Here is a 20316-nt window from a genome sequence, read left to right as displayed (position 1 = left end):
AGCTTACAACCTTAAGCTGCTAACTTTTGGTTCCTTACTTTCTTGTAAAACACTATTTTGTGAGTATATTAGGTCAGAAAACCTGAAAATATATTGATTTATGAAACCAAAAACATCACACTTATTTTAGTGACTATTCCCTGTGTTACATTTATTTGTATTTGTGTTTTCCTGTATATATTTTAAAAGAAAGTCTTTACAATGCTCGTTCGTTTCACCAGTTTTATGGTGATACAGTAGTGGTATATTAGTCTTAAAGGAGGTTTCACCTTTTCTGCCTTTTTAACCACCATTTTGTTTTTTTTTCTTTCTCTACTAGGCTGGACACTTGAATACATATATATTTTTTAAAAAGATTTATTTATTTGAGAAAGAGAGTGCATAAGTGTTGGGGGGCAGAAGGAGAAAGAGCCTGTCAAGCAGGCTCACCGTTGAGTGTGGAGCCTGACTAGACCCCAAAATCATGACCTGAGCAGAAATCAAGAGTCAGGTGCCTAGTTGACCAAGCCACCTAGGCACCCCAAATATATATTTTAAGAAAAAGAAAAGGCGAATACAAGTAAGTGTTTGCTGAGAGGAGAAAAGTTGTAAATTTGCGCCAAATCACATCTTCACTGTTAAGCAGTGACTTAATGTCAAACAGCCAATGATCTTCTTTTGTTTCTCAGCATTCACATTTGTCATTTACTTTTTTTTAAATTAACTTGAGGATATATTGAGCTTAATTGATCTCCCCTTAGGTTTCAGGTTATGATTTGACAATACCTCATCCTTTGGGCATTGAGTTGTGTGATTTTTTTTAAAACTATTCAACCTTGATATTGATCTTTTTGAACAGCAATGGCTAACTCATAAATAAGATACATTAAGTTCTTCATGTTTAAAATTTTAATTTCTAAAAGTACTTGTTTATCAGATAACTACTCTCCTGCAAGTATGGTGACTGAAGTTCTTCGGATACTCTGTGATCAAAAAGAATGTGCAGTTGAATGCCTATATAATAACACTGTGATTGAGGCACTTCTTCAGCCTATTCATAATTTAATGAAAGGAACTAAGGTTGGTATTTACTAAAGAGAGTCTCTTAATTGGGTATTAGGGAATATTCAGTGGTACTTTATTTCTAAATTTGATGTATTTGAAATATTTATTACAACATCTTTCCATGTATGAATGTTTTTTATGCTGACACAGATTTTTATTTACTGTTAAATCATAGTTTATGTAGTTGTTGATTTATTTGTTACTGACAATGTAGGGGGAAAATACATATAACATAATTTTTTTTCTAGTCAGGCTTAGATATGATTATAAGGATTGAGAGAAGTTATTAAGGTATTTGTCTTGCAAATCTAATAAATCTTGTGAATTTTATTTGTTTTAATAGTAATTTTGTAGTCTATTTTTCTGAAGAGTCAACTCTGTTTTATATGAAGAACTAGTTTTTTAGAAAAAAAAACTTATACATATGTTCAGAACTGAAATGTTCATATCTCTTTACAATTTGTATGGCCTGTTCCTTTACATTATATGATTTAATCCTTACAGCTGAGGCTGAAAGAAGTGGATTGCTCAAGGTCAGACATTTAACAGGTGACAGAGTTGGAACCACAGCTAGTACTGCTATCTGTCCATTTTGATGACTTAAGTTTTGGGGGAATGACTTAAATCTTAACAGGCTACAGGTTTTGCCTTTCCATGTCTGTGTTTTGTAGTGTTTTTACTATTTTCATCTCCTGTGTCCACCCCTCAATGGGCTGGGCAACTGTTCACCCCATCCTGTAGTCATTATTCATTGATCATTCAAAAAACCTCAAACATTTATGTGAATGTGGTACAAAGTATGGAATTCTAGGAAATTAGGGGATGTAATTTTGATTTTATGGTTAGCCTTGGGAAGATAAGTAGAGAAGAGGCAACAGAATTCCTAATACAGTTTAATATGATAGAATGTCATAATGTCAATGGTAAAATGAAATATGAACCTTAAACCAGAATTGAGAAATGTGCTCTTGGATTTTGCTCCAGTGCTGTTTTTTGTCTTTGCTTTCGTATATATCTTTAACTTCTTATCTTCTTGTGGCTTCTTTCCTTTATCTGTAAATATGCCTGAATCTGTCTCATAGTTGGGATGAGAGAAGCTCTTGATTATCCAATGCACATCTTTAGCTACCACCTAATATCTGATCTTTTTAACGATAAGCTTTTAATAACGGAAGACTGCTGTTGTTGTCCTGGTTCCCTCTCTTCTGTCATGTTTCAAAAACATTGCATTTTTGATCTTGCCTCCATCACATCACTGACGGTGCTTTGATTGCTGTTGCTCTTAACTTCCTACACCTCTAACTAGTAACCACTTTTCAGACTATTATCTTCCTGATTATTAACACAGTAGACAACTTCTAAAATTGTTTATCTGGCTTTCCTAAATTCCTATATATTTTTCGCCCTCCCTTTCTAACCATTCTTTCCCTGTCACCTAAGAGGGCTCCCTGTTTAGGTCCCTGCTGTCTACAGTGAGTCTGCATGACCTGGTTCACTCTTTTCTCTCAGTACGTTTTTCCTGGGTGATTTCCTCCAGTTCTGAAGATTAGATGTATAGTTAACTTCTAAATTTAGATATCTTCAGCTCCAGATTTGTCTTTAGATGCCTGCTAAACACGTTTTTGAGTTACTCTGTGAGCAAATCAAACTCAATTTTCGAAACAGAAGTTTTTGGTTTGCCAGTTTTTTCTTTTTCTTTTTCTTTCTTTTTCATTTTCTTTCTTTTTTCTTTCTTTCTTTCTTTCTTTCTTTCTTTCTTTCTTTCTTTCTTTCTTTCTTTCTTTCTTTGCTCTTGCTCCTTCTTCAAGCTTGCTCACATTTCCCTCTGATGAGTGGGACTGCTGTACATCTAGACTTCTTCCTCATTTCTTCATTCCATTTGTAATTAAGCCCTGTAGACTTGTTCTCCTGTGTGTCTCTAAAATCCATGTATGTCTTTTAATCCCTACTGCTACTGATTTTCTTTAAGCTCTGATAATTCCTTCCTTGGCATATTGAAATAATTTTCTTATTTTTTCCAGTCTTTCACCTTTCTGGCATGTTCTCTGTATTGTCACTAAAGCCATCACAATACTTTCCCGCTTGTTGCTTGCTCGGTAAATGTCTAGTTTAAAAGTCTGAAATTTACCAACTTTTCTGTTGTATTCTACCTATTTTTTCTCATGTATTTCAGTTATAACAGATTATTTTCATTTTTGACAAGGTTATGATGTTTTGTTATGTTTGCATACTTTTCCCTCACCCTGGGAAGTCTTGGTCTAAGTGAAAAATTCCTTTCTTCAGACTACAGTTTATCTTTTTTCCTCCAAAAACTTGTCCTAGTTCTCCCTGGGAAAGTTAGGTGTTTATTTCTGTATATTCCCATGTTATCTACTTATGTAATTATGCTGGAATTATTCTTGAGTGTAAGAAACAGCCCTCTGGCACATAAGAGACATTCTGTATTTAATCTTAAAGCATTTAGCATCACCCATTGAGCCACTACTGTATCATTGGCTCTTTGCTAGGTATTTGAAATATAGAAGAGATTAAAACTTATACCTTCCTCTGAAAGAACCTACTCTAATAGGAAAGGCAGACTATTAAAATACTGGATGAGGAATAGAAAGGTTTAAAAAAGTGAATGTATAAGAGAAGGAAAGTATTCCAGGCAGAGAAGTTGTTTTAAGAAAGGCATTTAATGTGAAAGTAATAGACTGTATAATAATGCCTAATATAATAAGGAAATATTTAGGTGAATATGCCTGACTCAAGATAAGCTAACTCACTGTATTTATTAGGACATATTGGTAGCAAAGTATGGATACTCAGATTTCTTATAGAGAATATGTGTTTTGGCAGCTGTGCCAGTATAGACAAATAAGTAGGCCCTAGAAAGAACAGGAACTTTAGTAGACTTAGGCTTGTACATGGGTTCCAGCATTAATATGACTCTAGTTTTTATAGTATTTTCCTTGTACTAATTTGCTATATACTGGCAAAGATGTTTTTAGTATTTCCACTTAACAATAAAAGTAAAGAAATATGATTGGTTAACCCCTCATTAGATGACATCATTGACTATTGGCCAGTCCATGAATTGGTTGTCCTTACTCAGACCTATAACTCATGACCCAACCAATCGCACGAAGGAATGGTATTCCTTAGAAATGATGGTAGTGTGTTAGAAACCATGTATAGGGGCGCATGGGTGGCTCAGTCGTTAAGGGTCTGCCTTCGGCTCAGGGCATGATCCCGGCATTCTGGGATCGAGCCCCATATCAGGCTCCTCCCCTGGAAGCTTGCTTCTTCCTCTCCCATTCCCCCTGCTTGTGTTCCCTCTCTCTCCGGCTGTCTCTATCTCTGTCAAATAAATAAATAAAATCTTAAAAAAAAAAAAGAAACCATGTATAATAAAATTAGGGTGGATATTCAGGAACCAGTGAGTGGGAAGTAAAGGGCAAAGTGGATCTAGAGGCATTTGTCAAACAAAATAATATATATAACACTAATGAGAACAGCAGTTCTCTCAACTGTCTTAATAAATAATAACTGGTTTGGGTAAAAAGTCTGTCTGTATCTGCTTCATCAACTGTGCTGGTGGTAAATGAATATAATAAAATGATACATTTAATTCAGACATATATTACAGACAAACAATCATTAACTTTCTTTTTGTTGTGGTAATATAACTTTATTAGACTGTACTACCACCCTTAAATTTTAGTCTGAAATGTTAGCATGTCATAAAATTATATGATTTGTTATCTTTATAATGTACAGACTGCTCCAGATTGCTCTGAAACAGCTTTAATTCACATAGCTGATATTTTGGCAAGAATTGCATCTGTAGAAGAAGGACTTACCTTACTACTTTATGGAGAAAATATGAACTCTTCTGAAGAAAAAAGGTATATATGTCTATGTTTTAAGTTTGTGGAATTTTTAGCATATTTTCTCCATCTGATTCAAAGTTTCCAAAATGTCATACAATATGTTAATAATGAAAATCAGGATAACTATTCTAGATAGTTAGGTTCCTGACCAGCCACTAACAATGTATTAGATGATCTCAGGTTGATGTAGTAACCAGGCTTATGGACTATGCAGGCAGAGTAGGCCTTGATGTGAGCAACTTCAAAGTAAAAATAGGAGGGTTCACTTTAGACGGGATGTTTTTGCTTCTTGGACTCTTTCAGATTTCTAAAGCCACCCACAATTGATTGAAGTTAAACCGCACAAAGGTGCACAAAGGAAGAGCTAATGTCTCCATCTTCCTTCTCTACCCTCTCTTAGTTCTGTCTCCTGGCTTTTACCAATGGTAACATTTCGGTTATGCTTTTAGACTTTCTCTGAACTTATAATGATGTATCAGACATATATTCATAATCATAGAGTTTTTGTTTCCTCTTCATAAAAATAGCGTCATGTACAATATTGTTTTCTTATGTGTAACCATAAACATCTTCCCAGATGAGTACAAAATGAAACACTGTTTTTAATAGCTCCATAGTACTTTGATATGGCATAATATTTTCAAACTTTTTCCTTTAATATTAATGGGTATCAGGTTGTATCTAAGATTTTGCTTCCATAAATAATGCCACAATAAGTGTTTTTTTTAATCTTGTTGATTGTAATGGATTATATTAATCTTTGAATATTGAACTAAACATTGCATACTTAAAAAAATCCCATTTTGTTATGGTACCTAATTTTTTTTATACATTGTTAGATTTGATTTGCTAATCTTTGTTGAGGATTTTTGTGTCTATGTTCATGAGAGATATCAGTCTATATTTTTTGTAATATCATTGTCTGGTCTTGGTTTATCCTAATGCTACTCTCATAATGAGTCAGAAGCAGAAGGAATGCTCTCTATTTTCTGGAAGAGTTTGTGGAGAATTGGTATAATTTCTTCCTTAAATGTCTGATAGAATTCACTAGTGAACCTATTTGGGCCTGGTTTTTCTGTTTTGGAAGATTATTAATTGATTCAATTTTTATATCAGATATGGGCTCATTCAGATTGTTTATTTCTTGTGTGAGTTTTGGCAGATTGTATATTTCAAAGAATTGCTCTACTTTTCTAGGTAATTAAATTTGTGGAAATAGATTGTTTATAATATTCCTTTATCACCCTCTTAATGTCCATGTGATCAGTATTGATGGTCCCTTTTTCCATTCTGATATTAGTAATTTGTCATCTTTTTTTTTTTAACCTGGCCAGAGGCTTATCAATTTTATTGATATTTTAAAAAGACCAACTTTTTTTCCTCTGTTGATTTTGTTTTTGTTTTTAACTTCATAAATTTCTGTTTTAATTTTTATTTTTTACTTCCTTTGGTTTTAGTTCTTTTCCTAATTTCCTGTGGTGGAAGCCTTGATTATTAATTTTTAGATCTATCTTCTAATATATACATTCAGTGCTACAAATTTTCCTCTAAGCACTGCTTTTTCTGCATCTTACAAAGTTTGGTAAGTGTTTTTTTTATTTTTACTTTAAATATTTTTAACTTCTCTAAAGACTTCTTTGACCTATGTATTTATGAGTCTGAGAGTGCATTCTTTTTAATTTAAGGTGTCTTACAGCTCAGAATGTGGTCTATCTTGGTGAATGTTTTGTGTGAACTTGAGAAAAATGTATATTCTGCTGTTGTTGGATGGAGTATTCTATAGATATCAGTCATATTTAGTTGGTTAATGGTGTTCAGTTCAGCTTTGTCCTTAATATATTCATGCTGGATCTGTCAATTAGTGACATGGTTGTTGATCTTCAAAAATATGAGTGGATTTATCTATTTCTCCTTGCAGTTCTATCAGTTTTGGTTCCTGTATTTTGATCCTGTTGGTTGGATTGTTACACCTTTTTGGAAAATTGATCCATTTATTATATAATGCCCTTCTCTGATAGTTTTCCTTCCTGTGAAATGTATCTGAAGTTAATATAGCTACTACAGTTTTCTTTTGATAGTCAGTGTGGTGTATATTTTTCCATCTCTTTTAATCTTTGTTCTTATATGTAAAGTGGGCTTCTGTAGATAACATAATTGGGTCCTGTTTTTTTAATCCACTCTGATGATCTTTTAATTGATATATTTAGATTGTTGACAGAGTGATTATTGATATAGTTGGGTTAATATCTACCATGTTTGTGATTGTTTTCTATTTGTTGCCCTTGCTCTTTCCTTTTTTTGTGCCACTCTTTTTCTGCCTTTTGTTTCCACCCCTTTCCCCCCCTATCATATGTGTGTTTTAATCTGTTTACATCTGGGTACGTGTTGTCTTAAAATAGTCACACAGGACTGAAGTCTTTACATGGGTCACCATTTAATCCTCGCCACAGCTACAGTGGGGAGGGGGGGCTTTGTGTTAACTTTAATTTAGTATAATGGGAGTGACTGTCTCTTGTGTTTTGTTTATTGTAGACTTAATTCACATTGATTAAAAGTTTTCTGCCTGCCTGAAATACAACAGGTAAAACTCCTAGCAGTGAACTTGGGAAGGAAGAAGGTAGTAATAGTAACTAAGTTGAGAGACAACATGGAATGAGGGTTAGGCACAAGAACTCTGGTTCTAGACCTCTTGGGTTCACAGCCCAGCTTTATCACTCATTCACTGCACTTCTCTGTGACTGAGTTATTTTCACCTGTGAATTGGAGATAATCATTACTTGCCTCACGGGGATATTGAAACTTTAAACAAATTACCATATGTGAAGTGCTAAGGGTTAGCTTTTAGTGTGCACATCATGCCTTAGGAAGTAGGCTTGTGCTGTGCATGTTTTCTTCAGGTACCTAACAGTGTTTTATAGAAGGTAAACTTGCGGAACTCCTGCCTGTCTCAGGCAGAATAAATACGTTTTCGCACTTGGTTGGTAGCTTGACTGGGTAGAGACTGAAGGTAGGGTTACGTTGTCTTCCTGCATCCACAACTGCCAAGTCCTATGTCTGAGTTTCTTTTTTGCCTCTAAAAATTTCTAGAACCTGATGTTTCATGAGGATGTAACTTATTCTAGGAACTTTTACTTAGTAATTAGCTAGACAATTTTATGCTAAAGACTTGCATCCTTTGGCACAGGGATTTTGCTTTTGTTATATGTTTGATCATTTTTCTGCTTTTGCTTTCTCTTTCTGGTGCACCTGTGAATGAGATGTTGAATTTCCAGGAGTGACCATCCCTTGGCTTTACCCTTTTAATCTTTGTTTGTACATAGAAGCTGTTCTTCAATTTATCCTGAAAATCACTTTTAATTTCTAAAAGTTCTTGGTCTTGGTTTGATACTTTTCTCAAACTTGTCAAGTGGACTGGGTTTTCCCACCTAGGGAGTAAAGGCCTGGCTGCTAGGTCCTATGGCCCAGTGAGGGAGGGGCCCTTTTGGTCCAGAATGCTGACTTCAGCCCCTCTGAACTACCTGTCTGACTAGGTACTACATGGTTGTTCTTAGCCACATTCCAGCTCCAGGCCTAGCCTCTCAGGCTTACCTTCTCCAGAACAGTTCCATCTAGTAGAGCTTTATGGGATGATGGAATGTTGTAGATCTGCACTGTCAGTAAGGTTACCACTAGCCATGTGTGACTCTTAAGCCCTTAAAGTATGGCTAGTGTGACCAAACTGAGTTGTAAGTTTTATTTGATTGAAATTTTAAAAAACTGTTTATAAAAGCTGTTCTAAGCAGCGTGAGGTGGTAGAATGTTTTGGCAACTTAACAGGTGATCTGGTTTTGATCCATACTGACTTGACTCTACTTGAGTTTGAACATCTCATTGCTCTTATGGAGATATGGTTATTGGCTGTTTTCATTTTATGACAGTAAGGTTTCTTTCCATATCATTTCTCCATTTGTTTTATTTTTTCATCAACCTGAAGTTTTATGCACACAGTAAACATGCAAGGCTTAGTATCAAAAACAGTATTTCCTTCTTTATTCTCCAAAGCATCTACTTTTGACTGCTTTAGATGATCATTAGATAATAACCTTCTAACACTTGATTTTAATTTAAGGCATAATCCGTTGATTTCTCTCTTCTAATTCCTCCCAACCACCCACATAAACACACCTGGGTCCCCCCTCCCAACCCCTTGCTGCCCATCAATAATGCAATATAGTTGAACAATTGCCTTCAGTAGGGTCATACTGTATCTATCTATAATCTTCACAGCCCAGCTGTGTGATTACTTTTTTTCACAACTTCTTCTTTTCTCTGGAGCTAATAATTTTCTCTTAGGATATTTTTTTTTTTTTTTTTTTTTAAAGATTTTATTTATTTATGTGACAGAGAGACAGCCAGCGAGAGAGGGAACACAGCAGGGGGAGTGGGAGAGGAAGAAGCAGGCTCATAGCGGAGGAGCCTGATGTGGGACTCGATCCCGGAACGCCGGGATCATGCCCTGAGCTGAAGGCAGACGCTTTAACGACTGCGCCACCCAGGCGCCCCTCTCTTAGGATATTTTTTAATTTACTTAACTTTTACTTCATTGATAGATCATCTACATGCTCTTTCCTATTAAATCTTTCTGTATATTCAAATCCTGGGCAAATTCTATTGATTTTAATTTTATTTAAAAAATCTTTTTAAAGCTTTCTGACTTTACTCAAGACTGGTGCTGGGAGTGCCTGGGTGGCTCAGTCATTAAGCATCTGATTTTGGCTCAGGTCATGATCTCAGGGTCCTGGGATCCAGCCCTGCATCAGGGTCTGTGCTCAGCACGAGTCTACTTGTGCCTCTCCCTCTGCCCTGCCCCCTGCTTGTGCATACTGTCTCTCTCAAATAAATAAAATCTTAAAAAAAAAAAAAAAGACTGGTGCTGCCTTGGTTTGGTGGATAGCTTTTATCCTGATAACAATGTTTATAATCGCTATTTGTTCTAGTCTGTGGAAAAACGCCACTGGAATTTTGATAGGGATTGCCTTGACTCTTTACCATATATAGTATTATTAACATTTGAATAATTTTGCAGTTTATGAGCACAGAATATCTTGTTATTTATTTGTATCTATAGTTTCTTTTATCAGTGTTTTATAGTTTTCAGTCTACATATCTTTACCTCAGTGGTTAAATTTATTTCTAGGCTTTTATTTTTGATGTGACTGATTGACTTTTTGATTTTTTTGTTCATTATTAGTCTATAGATGTGCAAAAGATTTTTGCATATTCTGTATCCTGTATATTTACTGAATTTATTTATTTTAACAGTTTCTTTTTTTGTGTGTGGTCTTTAGAGTTTTCCATATGTAGTATCATGTTGCCTGCAAATGGTGATAGGTTTACTACTTTTCTTATTTGGATACCTTTTATTTCTATTTCTTGTCTAATTACTGTGGCTAAGACTTCCGATACTATGTTGAATATAACTGATGAGAGTGGACATCCTAGTCAGCTTTCAGCTTTAACCATTGAGTATGATATTTGCTGTGGGTTTGTTGTATATGGCCTTTATTATTATGCTCCCTCTTTACCTGCTTAATTGGTAGTTTTTATCACAAATGGGTGTTGAATTTTGTCAGATGCTTTTACTGCATCTGTTGAGATGATCATATGATTTTTATCCTTCATTTTGTTAATGTAGTATGTCATGTTGATTTGTGGATGTTGAACCATTCTTGCATTCCTGGAATGAATCTCACTTGATCGTATTGTATGATACTTTTAATGTGTTGTTGAATTTGATTTGCTGATATTGAGAATTTTTTTTTAAGATTTTATTTATTTATTTGACAGAGAGAGAGAGAGCCAACGAGAGAGGGAACACAAGCAGGGGGAGTGAGAGAGGAGGAAGCAGGCTCCCAGTGGAGCAGGGAGCCCGATGCGGGGCTCGATCCCAGGACTCTGGGATCACGCCCTGAGCCGAAGGCAGACGCTTAACTACTGAGCCACCCAGGCACCCCTGATATTGAAAGTTTTTGCAACTATGTTCATTAGGGATATTGGCCCATAATTTTCTTTTTCGTGGTGTCCTTGTCTGGTTTTGGTGTCAGGGTATTTCTGGTTCATAAAATGAATTTGGAAGCTTTCGTTTTTCTTCATCTTTTTGGAAGAATTTGGAAAGAATAGGTATTAAATCTTTGAATGTTTGGTAGAATTCACCAGTGAAGCCTTCAGGTCTTGGAGTTTTGTTTGGGAGGTTTTTGATACTGATTCAGTCTTCTTAGCAATCAATCTCTTCAGATTTCCTATTTCATGATTCAGTCTTGGAAGATTGTTTCTAGGAGTTTATCCATGTTTTTTTTTATGTTGTCCAATATGTTGGTGTGTAATTGTTTGTAGTAGTCATTTAGTAGTTTGTGGTATCATTTATAACTTCTTTCATTTCTGACTATTCATTTGACCCCTGTTGAGTCTAGCTAATAGCTTATCAATTTTATTTATCTTTTCAAAGAACCAAATCTTAGCTTCATTGATCATTTTATTACTTTTCTAGTCTCAATTTATTTTTGATCTGATCTTTATTACTTTCTTCTAACTTTGGGCTTCATTTTTCCCCCTAGTTCCTTTAGGTGTGAAGTTAAATTGATAGTTCCCATTTTTTTGAGAGAGTCCTGTGTTGCTATGAACTTCATTCTTAGAACTATTTTAATTGCATCCCAGATTTTGGTATGTTGTATTTATGTTTTCATTTGTCTCTAGGTATTTTTTTCTTTTTCTTTTCTTTTTTTTTTAAGGATTTTATTTATTTATTTAAGACACAGAGAGAGAGCACACACGAGCAGGAGGGAGGGACAGAAGCAGGCTCCCTGATGAGCAGGAAGCCCAGTGTGGGGCTCAATCCCAGGTCTCTGGGATCATGACCTGAGCTAAAGGCAGCCACTTAACTGACTGAGCCACCCAGGCACCTCCTCTAGGTATATTTTTCATCTTTGATTTCTTCTATGACCTAGTAGTTCAGTAACATGTTAATATCCACATAATTGTAGTTTTTCCGGTTTCCTTTTTTTAATTGCTTTCTAGTTTCATACTATTGGGGTTGGAAAAGATGCTTGATACTATTTCAGTCTTATTTATTAACACTTGCTTTGTGGCCTAACATGTTATTTGTCTTGGAGAATGTTCCATATACCCTTGAGAAGAATGTGTATTCTGATTTTTGGATAGAATGTTCTGTGTGTGTATGTGTGTGTGTGTGTGTGTGTGTGTGTGTGTGTGTGTATGTGTGTAGCTAGTTCTGCTATGTCCATCTGGTCTTATGCATTATTTAATCTGATTATTTTCTTACTGCTTTTCTGTCTGGATGATCTGTTATAACTGGGATGTTAAAATCCTATGCTAATATTGTATTACTGTCAGTTTCTCCCCTTAGGTCTCTTAATATTTGCTTTATATGCTTTGGTGCTCCTATGTTGGATTCATATATTTATGTTATATCTTTCTGATAGATTGACCCCTTTGTCATTATGTAGTACCCCCTTTGTCATTTATTAGAGACTTTGTGGTTATTGTAAGGTTCACATGTATCATCCTATGTATATAGCAATTTATTTTAAATTGAACATATTCCAAACTCTACATTTTTTACTTCTCTACCATGTTTTATGTTTTTGATGTCAACTTTTTTTTTTAAAACACATATCCCTTTATTTATCTTTAATTTTTGTTTTTCTTAGTAGGCTCCACGCCCAGCATGGTTCCCAGTATGGGGCTTGAACTCATGACCCTGAGATCAAGACCTGAGCCAAAATCAAGGCCAAACGTTTAACTAACTGATCCACGCAGGCACCCCTTGATGTCAGCTTTTTACTTGTTATTTTATATATCCCTTAACTAATTATTGTAGTTCTAATTAATTTTACTACTTTTGTCTTTTACCTTCTTAGTAGCTTTATAAGTAATAATTCTAACTTTACCTTTACCTTTTCTAGTGAGATTTTTACTTTCATATGTTTTGCTATTAGTCCATTTTTCTTCCCAGCTTTAAAAAAGTCCCTTTAAGGTTTCTTGCAAGGCCAATTCAGTAGTGATGAGTTCCTTTAGCTTTTGCTTGTTTGGAAAACTCTTTATCTTCAATTCTGAATGATAACCTTGCCTGGTAGAGTATTCTTGGTTGGAAATTTTTCCTTTCAGGAGTTTGAGTCTGTTATACCACTTATAGCTTGCCAAGTTTCTGTTGAGAAATCTGATGATAGCCTTATGGGGTTTCCCTTGTACATAAGAATTTGTTTATTCTTGCTGCCTTTAAGATTCTCTCTTCAACTTTTAAACTTTTAACATTTTAATTATGTATCTTGGTGTAGCTCTCTTTGGGTTCATCTTGTTTGTAACTCTGGGTTTCCTAGACCTGGATGCCTGTTTCCTTCCCTAGGTTGGGGTTGTTTTCAGCCCTTATTTCTTCCAGTAAGTTTCCTGCCCCTTTTCTCTTCTCCTTCTAGGACCCCTATAATGTGAAGTTGAATTTTATTTTATTTGGTGTTCTCCCAGGGTCCCTTAGGTTATCTTCATTTATTTATTTTTTTTCCTGCTGTGTCTTGGTGCATTTCATTACTTTGTCTTCCACTTCCTGATCTATGTTCTGTTTCATCTAGGCTTCTGTTGAACCCCTTTAGTGTATTTTTCAGTTTGGTTATTGTATTCTTTAGGTCTGTGACTTTTGCTTGGTACTTTGTTATGTGTTCTGTCTCTTTATTGAGGTTCTATGTTTATCCATTCTTATCCCAAGTTCAGTGAACATCTTTATAATCATTGATTTGAATTTTTTTTATCAGATACTTATCTCCATATCATTTTCTGGGGTTTTGTCTTTTTTGTTTGTTTGTTTGTTTCCTCTGTTTCCTAATTTGGCTTGGCTCTGTTTTTTCTATGTCTTAGGTGAAATGCAGGTCTTTTCTCAGTCTTCAAAGAGTAGCCTTGAATAGGTGATGAATCTCTCATTCAACCTTGTCCTAGCTCTTGGTTGTCTTTCAGACCTTTGTGATTATCTCAACTGTCTGATTTATTATTGATATGCCCCTTTTTTTGAGGGTTTGCCAAGGCCTGTCAGTGATCCAAGGGGAGGAAGCTCATTTAGCACCTAGTTTCAGTATGATTAGAAGCCAGACCCTCAGGCCACAGCTTTTAAAGTGTGCAAATGTATTTAGTCCTGTGGGATCATATTTGTAATCACTGCTGGCCTCCAGATCTGGAGGTCTACCTTGGGTGTAAGTTGCAAAAGTCTGAGTTCTAGATGAATGTATAAGATCTTCTCTGGGAAGTCTTATCCAGCTGTAATGAGGCCAAGTGGGTGTGCAAATGGAGTGTCTCCTTAGCCTCTTGATGTGTGGGAAACCTGAATCCTATTCTGAGGCTAAAGCTGTAGGCTAAGTAAATAGGCCTTTTTTATAAGAAGAGTGAGGTTGTTTCAGTCTGCTGTTTTGCAGGGCCCTGGTATTGATGGCCTGCCAAGGATGGTCTTTCCATTTGTTATAATCTGGTAGAGCTCTGGATAGTCAGCCCTCTTGGCCATCAGGGCCGGGTAATCAAGGGGTGTGTTTTGTGTGCATCTGCTGGCTTGAGCAAGGCAGCTAGAGGGTGTAGAGGACAGGGCACGCTCACTAGCTTTAGGAAGACAACAGAAAAATGCCTTGAGTGTATGCTCCCATGGGCGTCTGTAATGGAGCAGGAGAGTGCCCTTTTTGTGTGCTGGCTTTAGGTTGGGAACAGGAGACTGCCCTGACAGCTCACGCTCATGTTCTGCGGTTTCATCTTTTCTTTGTTTCCTCTGTTTGCTAATTTGGCTTAGCTTTGTTGTTTTTTTTTTTATGTATTGGGTGAAATGCGAGTACTTTGCTCAGTCTTCAAAGAGTGGCCTGGAGAGTGCTGCAACTCTCCACCTGGCCTCACCAAGTGCCACGAAAGCTCCACCTGTGCTGTATCAGCAAAGCGGTGGTAATCCTGCTAACAGGCCATGTGGAGAGTGCATCCATGGCATCTACCATCCTCATCTATCTCTGAAGAGCATCTCAACTATCCCCCCCACCTCCAGCCAATGCCCCCACATTAGCAAAGGAGTCTCCTTTACATACAGTCTAGGGGCCTTTCCAGACCTCTGTTTCTTTGCTGGGTCTTGGGGCGAGACCATAAGCAATCCCTTCAAGAGGGAAATCTGTTTCCTTATAGCACTTCAAAACTCCCTGGATGATAACCCTTTGGTTTTCCAGGCTAGGTGTTCTCTGGGTTTATTTCTCTGGTGTAGATCCCAGGAGTGGGGTGTCTGATGTGGGATACTAACCTTTTACTCCTCTGGGAGAAGCACCTGTCTGGCGAGATCCCTTCCTGTTTTGTGTTGCCATGCCATGAGTGGGGTGTTTTTTGGGAGACTGTGTCTCTGCTTCTCCTCACTGTTTTGATATGGTCCTTTTGTCCTTTGTTGTGGGAAGCAGTTCATTTAGTTTTCAGATCTCTTTCACGGGGAAGTGATCATATGTAGCTGTAGATTGGGCGTGTCCATGGGAGGAGGATTTTCCTACCACTATCTTGGACCCCCCTCCAGGAGCTTGCTTTTTAAATTTGTAACTGGGAAATTTCCTCAGCTTTATTTTCTAGTCCTTAGATTCAGATTGAGATTTGCATTTCTTAAGTTGTATATTTTCTGTAAGAGAACATTCTTATTCTACTATCCTATTCTTTTTTCATGAGTTTAAGTTCTCTTATATCCGTGAAGATATAAAGTTTTCATTTCTCACTTTCTTTTTTCCTTCCACATTGATTTTTCTATTTGTTGTCTTGGCTTCAGATGTTAAATTAGTGATTTCTTCAAATACTTTTAAGTCAGTAAATAGCTGTTTGAACAGTCAGTAAATAGCTGTGCAGGAACATGGGACCTCGTTACTTGTGGCCTTTGCTATGGGGGAATCTTGCCATGCATTTGTTTGGGGAACCTCTAATATCAGTCTCTTTAGTCTTACTCTTTTTCCATTGAGAAGGCTCCTATAGCTAGCTGCCTGCAGAGAATATAAGCCTAGCGGGAGAAGATGACTGGGTGGAGAAAGTGGTTTTCAGCTTTTACTGTATAAGCTTTGATTTAACCCTGTGGTACTCTGTACTGTTCTTGATCTTTGCCTACTTTCCAAAGGATCCATGGGGGTGGCTACATGGAATGTAGAAGGAAAGCTGGTCAAACTTCTTTTTAAGTTGACTTGCAGGCAGCTCTTCTGTTTTCAGTGCCACTTCTTCCCTAATTCCAGAAATACTTGATACCACCAATTTGAGTTTTTTGAGAAGTTCTGTGAAATATTATGTTCTGTTTTCTGTATTATGACTAATCATTCAGTTTTTCCAGGTCCTGAATTACTTCTTGTTTTTTTCCACTTTCTAGAGTCCAAAACATTGTTACTGTCACATCCTTTCTTTTCTCCTTGACAGCTATAAAAGCCTTCTGAAAATTCCCTTCACTTTTTCATTTTAGTATTTTAAGAGGGTGCAGATGTGAATGTGTGTGTTCAATCTGCCATACTCAACTGGAAGTCTTTTTCTATATAGATAACAGTTCTTTTGTAAAATGAAGAAGACTAACCTTTTGTCATGAGTTCTAAGGTTTCTTTTTATTATTCATCATTTCCCTATTTCAGTGGTTGTTTTTGTTTTTGTTTTGCTATATAGACATTTAGTTATGTAGTCAATTTTTCCCCAATCATTAGTATTTCTAAGTTTTTTAAAGAAAGTTTCCCTTACATTGAAGTTAAACAGGTAAGACATTAAATGTCAGTTTCTTTTGAATCACCATTGTGCTGTGGTTGTTTCTGATTATATTATTTATATTGGTAAAAGACTGGAATCATCTCAAATGTCCAATAACAAGAGGCTGATTGATTAAATTGTGTTTGCATAAAGGAGCACTTAGCAGCTGTGCAATAGGAACATTGAATTTTTTTAATGTATTGCTGTGGAGTTATCTTCAGGATATCTAAGTGAACAAACAAAATGCAGAAGAATGGTTTAGAATGCTATCTTTTATATAATAGAAGGGAATATGAATAAATAAAATCATATTTATATTTTTCAAAAGGAGTGATAAAAGGATAAACTGAAAAGTAATAGTTTTAGAGGAAGGGAGAAAAACATGTGGATAGGGAGGTAGAAATGGAAGATATATGGGTTATACCTTCATTGTACCTTGATTTGAATTTGGAATCATGTAGCTGTTTTACAAGCTACATATAATAGTTAAATCAAAAAGAAAAATTCACATTTCAAAGAAATTCAAGCAAATGGGAATAAGTGAATTTAACTACCAAGCAAGTTAGTGACCTACCCATGTAGAGGAAAGAATTACCTCAAGTGACCTGATGTGAACATTTCTAGTGAGATATATCATAAGGTTGAAAGCAAACATTCTCAAAGTAATCTTAAACTGTAATCAATATATTTTGAAACTATTATGAACATATTCTAAAATAAAGCAAATGAGTAATTAGCATCATAAGGAAATAGAATATACAATTAAAGAAGTTAAATTTGAATTTTAAATTCATAATGGAAATAATAAGTATTAACTTATTTTTCTTATGCTTTTCTCAGAACTACTACTGAAGAGGCCTAGAAATAATGACAACCCCTTAGCAATGAGTTGGCACCCAGATTGTGGTCTCTAAATATCTAAGTTTTGTTGTTTTTTTCCCTACAAAAGGAGGAAGGGATCCTTGAAGGTAGTTGTTTCTGGATTGGGCCAGGAAATATGCAAGGTGATCCCAAGATATCTTACTATTCTAGAAAGTAAGGAAATTACCTAAGACTAAAGATATAGTGTCAAAAGTACCCCAGTCTACCAGAATGGGCCTTCTACTGGTTTAAGGTGGATAATCCGAGGTTTAAAAAAATGACTTTAATGATTGACATACATAAAGCATACAAAAATGATTTTAAAAACGCACTAAAATTAAAAAAAAAAAAACAAAAACTTTGTCAATTACCCATTGAAGTTGTGAGGATACCAGCTCATCATTTTCCAAATTGATTAAAAATGTTCAAACTCTTTTTTTCTATTTCCTGTACAAATTGTATTTTTTTAAAAGATTTATTTGTTGATTAGAGAGAGAGTGTGCAAGTATGAGTGTGAGTGTGAGGAGCAGAAGGGGAGAGAGAGAGAGAGACTCTCAAGCAGACTCTGTGCTGAGCATGAAGCCCAATGCAGGGCTCAGTCTCCTGACCCTGAGATCATGACCTGAGCTGATCCCAAGAGTCGGACACTTAACTGACTGTGCCTCCCAGGTGCCCCTGTACAAACTGTATTTTAATATAACTATTAAGTTACTGAGGATAAAGTTCTTCATAGAAAAATTTTAGTAAGTGCAGAGTAACTAGAAAATCACCATTTGGTAGCTCCTAATGAAATAGTTGATTTAGGAAATTATCATGAATTGATGCTAAAACCATGAGGTGAAAGGCTTCATGTGGGGAGGACTTCCCACTGGAGAGTTCAGACTCATACCATCTGACCAGTTGATTTGTAGCACCGTTAAAATTGGGACAACCAGATATGTATCTAATGTACATAGCAGCAACCACCTATGAAGTTATTTGGCCAAGAAAAAATAAATTGAACTTTAAGCCTCTAGATATAATTATCAATTTATAAGAAATATGGAGAAGTAGAGGAACACATTAAATGACAGCATGGTGAAGCAATTATACAAATGAAGAATGGATAGGAAAAATACGTCGTTTCTCCAACTTAATGGCATGGGTGAAAAAGAAAAGAGGGGGCCTAAATGATCACAATAACTTAATGCACTCTGTGAAACTCATTTGAATTTTGATTTATACTAATCTCTTATAAGGAACACCTTAAGACAATCAGGAGAATCTTGATATGGGTAGATTATCAGATAATATTAAAAATTATAGCTTTTTAATTGGGATATTGTTGTGTAACATGGAAACCTTAATCAGTTAAACATGTACACTAGGTAAAATGATGTCTGGCATTTAGCATATAATATTCCAGTAGACGTGGGCAGAGGGGGAGGTCGAAGAATAGATAAAACAAGACTGGCAAAATGTTAATAACTGTTGAAGATGGGTGGAGGGATACATGGAGAGTCAGTACCCTATTCTGCCCACAGCTTACTGTGTTTGTTTTTAAAGCCAGAAAAACTGAAAGTGTGCTGCTCTGGAGCTAGATATCCTGGGTTTGAATCCTGGCTTCACTTCTTACCAGCTATGAGATATTGTTCAAGTTACTTAACTCCTGTAAGCTTTAACTGTATTTCCTTATTTAAAAAATGAAGAATACTTCATAGGGTTAGTGTAAGGATTAAATGAGTTAATATATCTAAAATACTTAGAACAATGCCTGGCACATTAAGCATTTACTATGACTTCCTTATTTATTATTACTTTTAAAGTGTCCTAACTTCTGATATATAGGAGCTAGGTCCTATTAACGACATGGGAACTCAGGATTATGTTTTTACTACCATCAGGTGAAGTTAGATATGGCCCTGGACCTATGGTGTCTATAATCTTTTAAGTGTGTAGTTTTGCTTTTTCCTATCTGTGTATTCTTTCCTCTAGTCTCCTGAAACTGCTGTCCTTATTAGACATTTATCTGTACATGTGTGGGAACAGGAATATTGACATGTTAGAGAACAACTATAGAACTAACGGGGAGCCAAGCAAATGCAAAGTTTGTGATATGGCTAGACTTTTTGGTAGTACTTTAAGAGGTCATGATTTATAATCTTGGAATCACTTTTAGTCTTTCATGTTTCAGTCCAACAGGTGCTCATATAATTGCCCAGTTTTCAAAAAAACTTCTTGATGAAGATATTTCTATTTTTTCTGGATCGGAAATGCTGCCTGTGGTTAAAGGAGCTTTTATTTCTGTGTGTCGTCAAATATATGGTACATGTGAAGGCTTACAGGTGTTAATTCCTTATAGTTTGCATGAGTCTATAGCAAAGGCATGGAAGAAGGTAAGAATTTTCAAGATTATTTCCTCCCTGCAAATCTTTATTTCAAATATAGTCACTATTGTAATGCAGTTAAATCTTTACTGGGGAAAATATGACTTTCTTAGCATAACAGTACTCTAGGGAACATAATGCTCTTTAATTTGGTACAGGATGACTTCACCTCATTTCCTACCAGGACAAAGTTCTAGGACCCAACTGGGCACTTCAAAGTCTTTTCTTCTGGTAGGAGAGGCTTTAGATAAATTATCTTTTCATAAACTGAAATTCTTCTTTGGAAGATGTTTCTGAGCAGTTTTTACAGACAGCTGGGGCTTTGTTATAGACACTGGAGATTATAATGTAGTAATAGTCAAATGTAGTATATATCAGTGAACTAAGCCTTTTTTCCCCCACATTTATATACTTCCTTT

At 35.8% G+C, this 20316-nt stretch overlaps 1 protein-coding gene across 3 annotated transcripts in view; it reads left to right on the top strand.

Annotated features, from left to right (window-relative positions):
- Nucleotides 1-20316, top strand: part of TBC1D32 (TBC1 domain family member 32) — a 214071-nt gene that overhangs the window by 51584 nt on the left and 142171 nt on the right. For 2 of the 3 annotated variants that reach the window (XM_045798571.2, XM_045798572.2), the window contains exons 15-17: nucleotides 917-1059; nucleotides 4807-4934; nucleotides 19705-19906. In XM_045798571.2, coding sequence (XP_045654527.2) covers nucleotides 917-1059; nucleotides 4807-4934; nucleotides 19705-19906 — 473 coding nt within the window. The remainder of the gene's footprint in view (nucleotides 1-916; nucleotides 1060-4806; nucleotides 4935-19704; nucleotides 19907-20316) is intronic. The other variant, XM_045798573.2, reaches the window with a different exon arrangement.

This window comes from Ursus americanus, chromosome 11 (assembly GCF_024610735.1).
Source record: "Ursus americanus isolate L20-20 chromosome 11, mUrsAme1.1.p, whole genome shotgun sequence".
Lineage (NCBI taxonomy): Eukaryota > Metazoa > Chordata > Mammalia > Carnivora > Ursidae > Ursus > Ursus americanus.
Note: the sequence above shows the minus strand (reverse complement) of the source record. Positions and strands in the feature narration are given on the sequence as shown.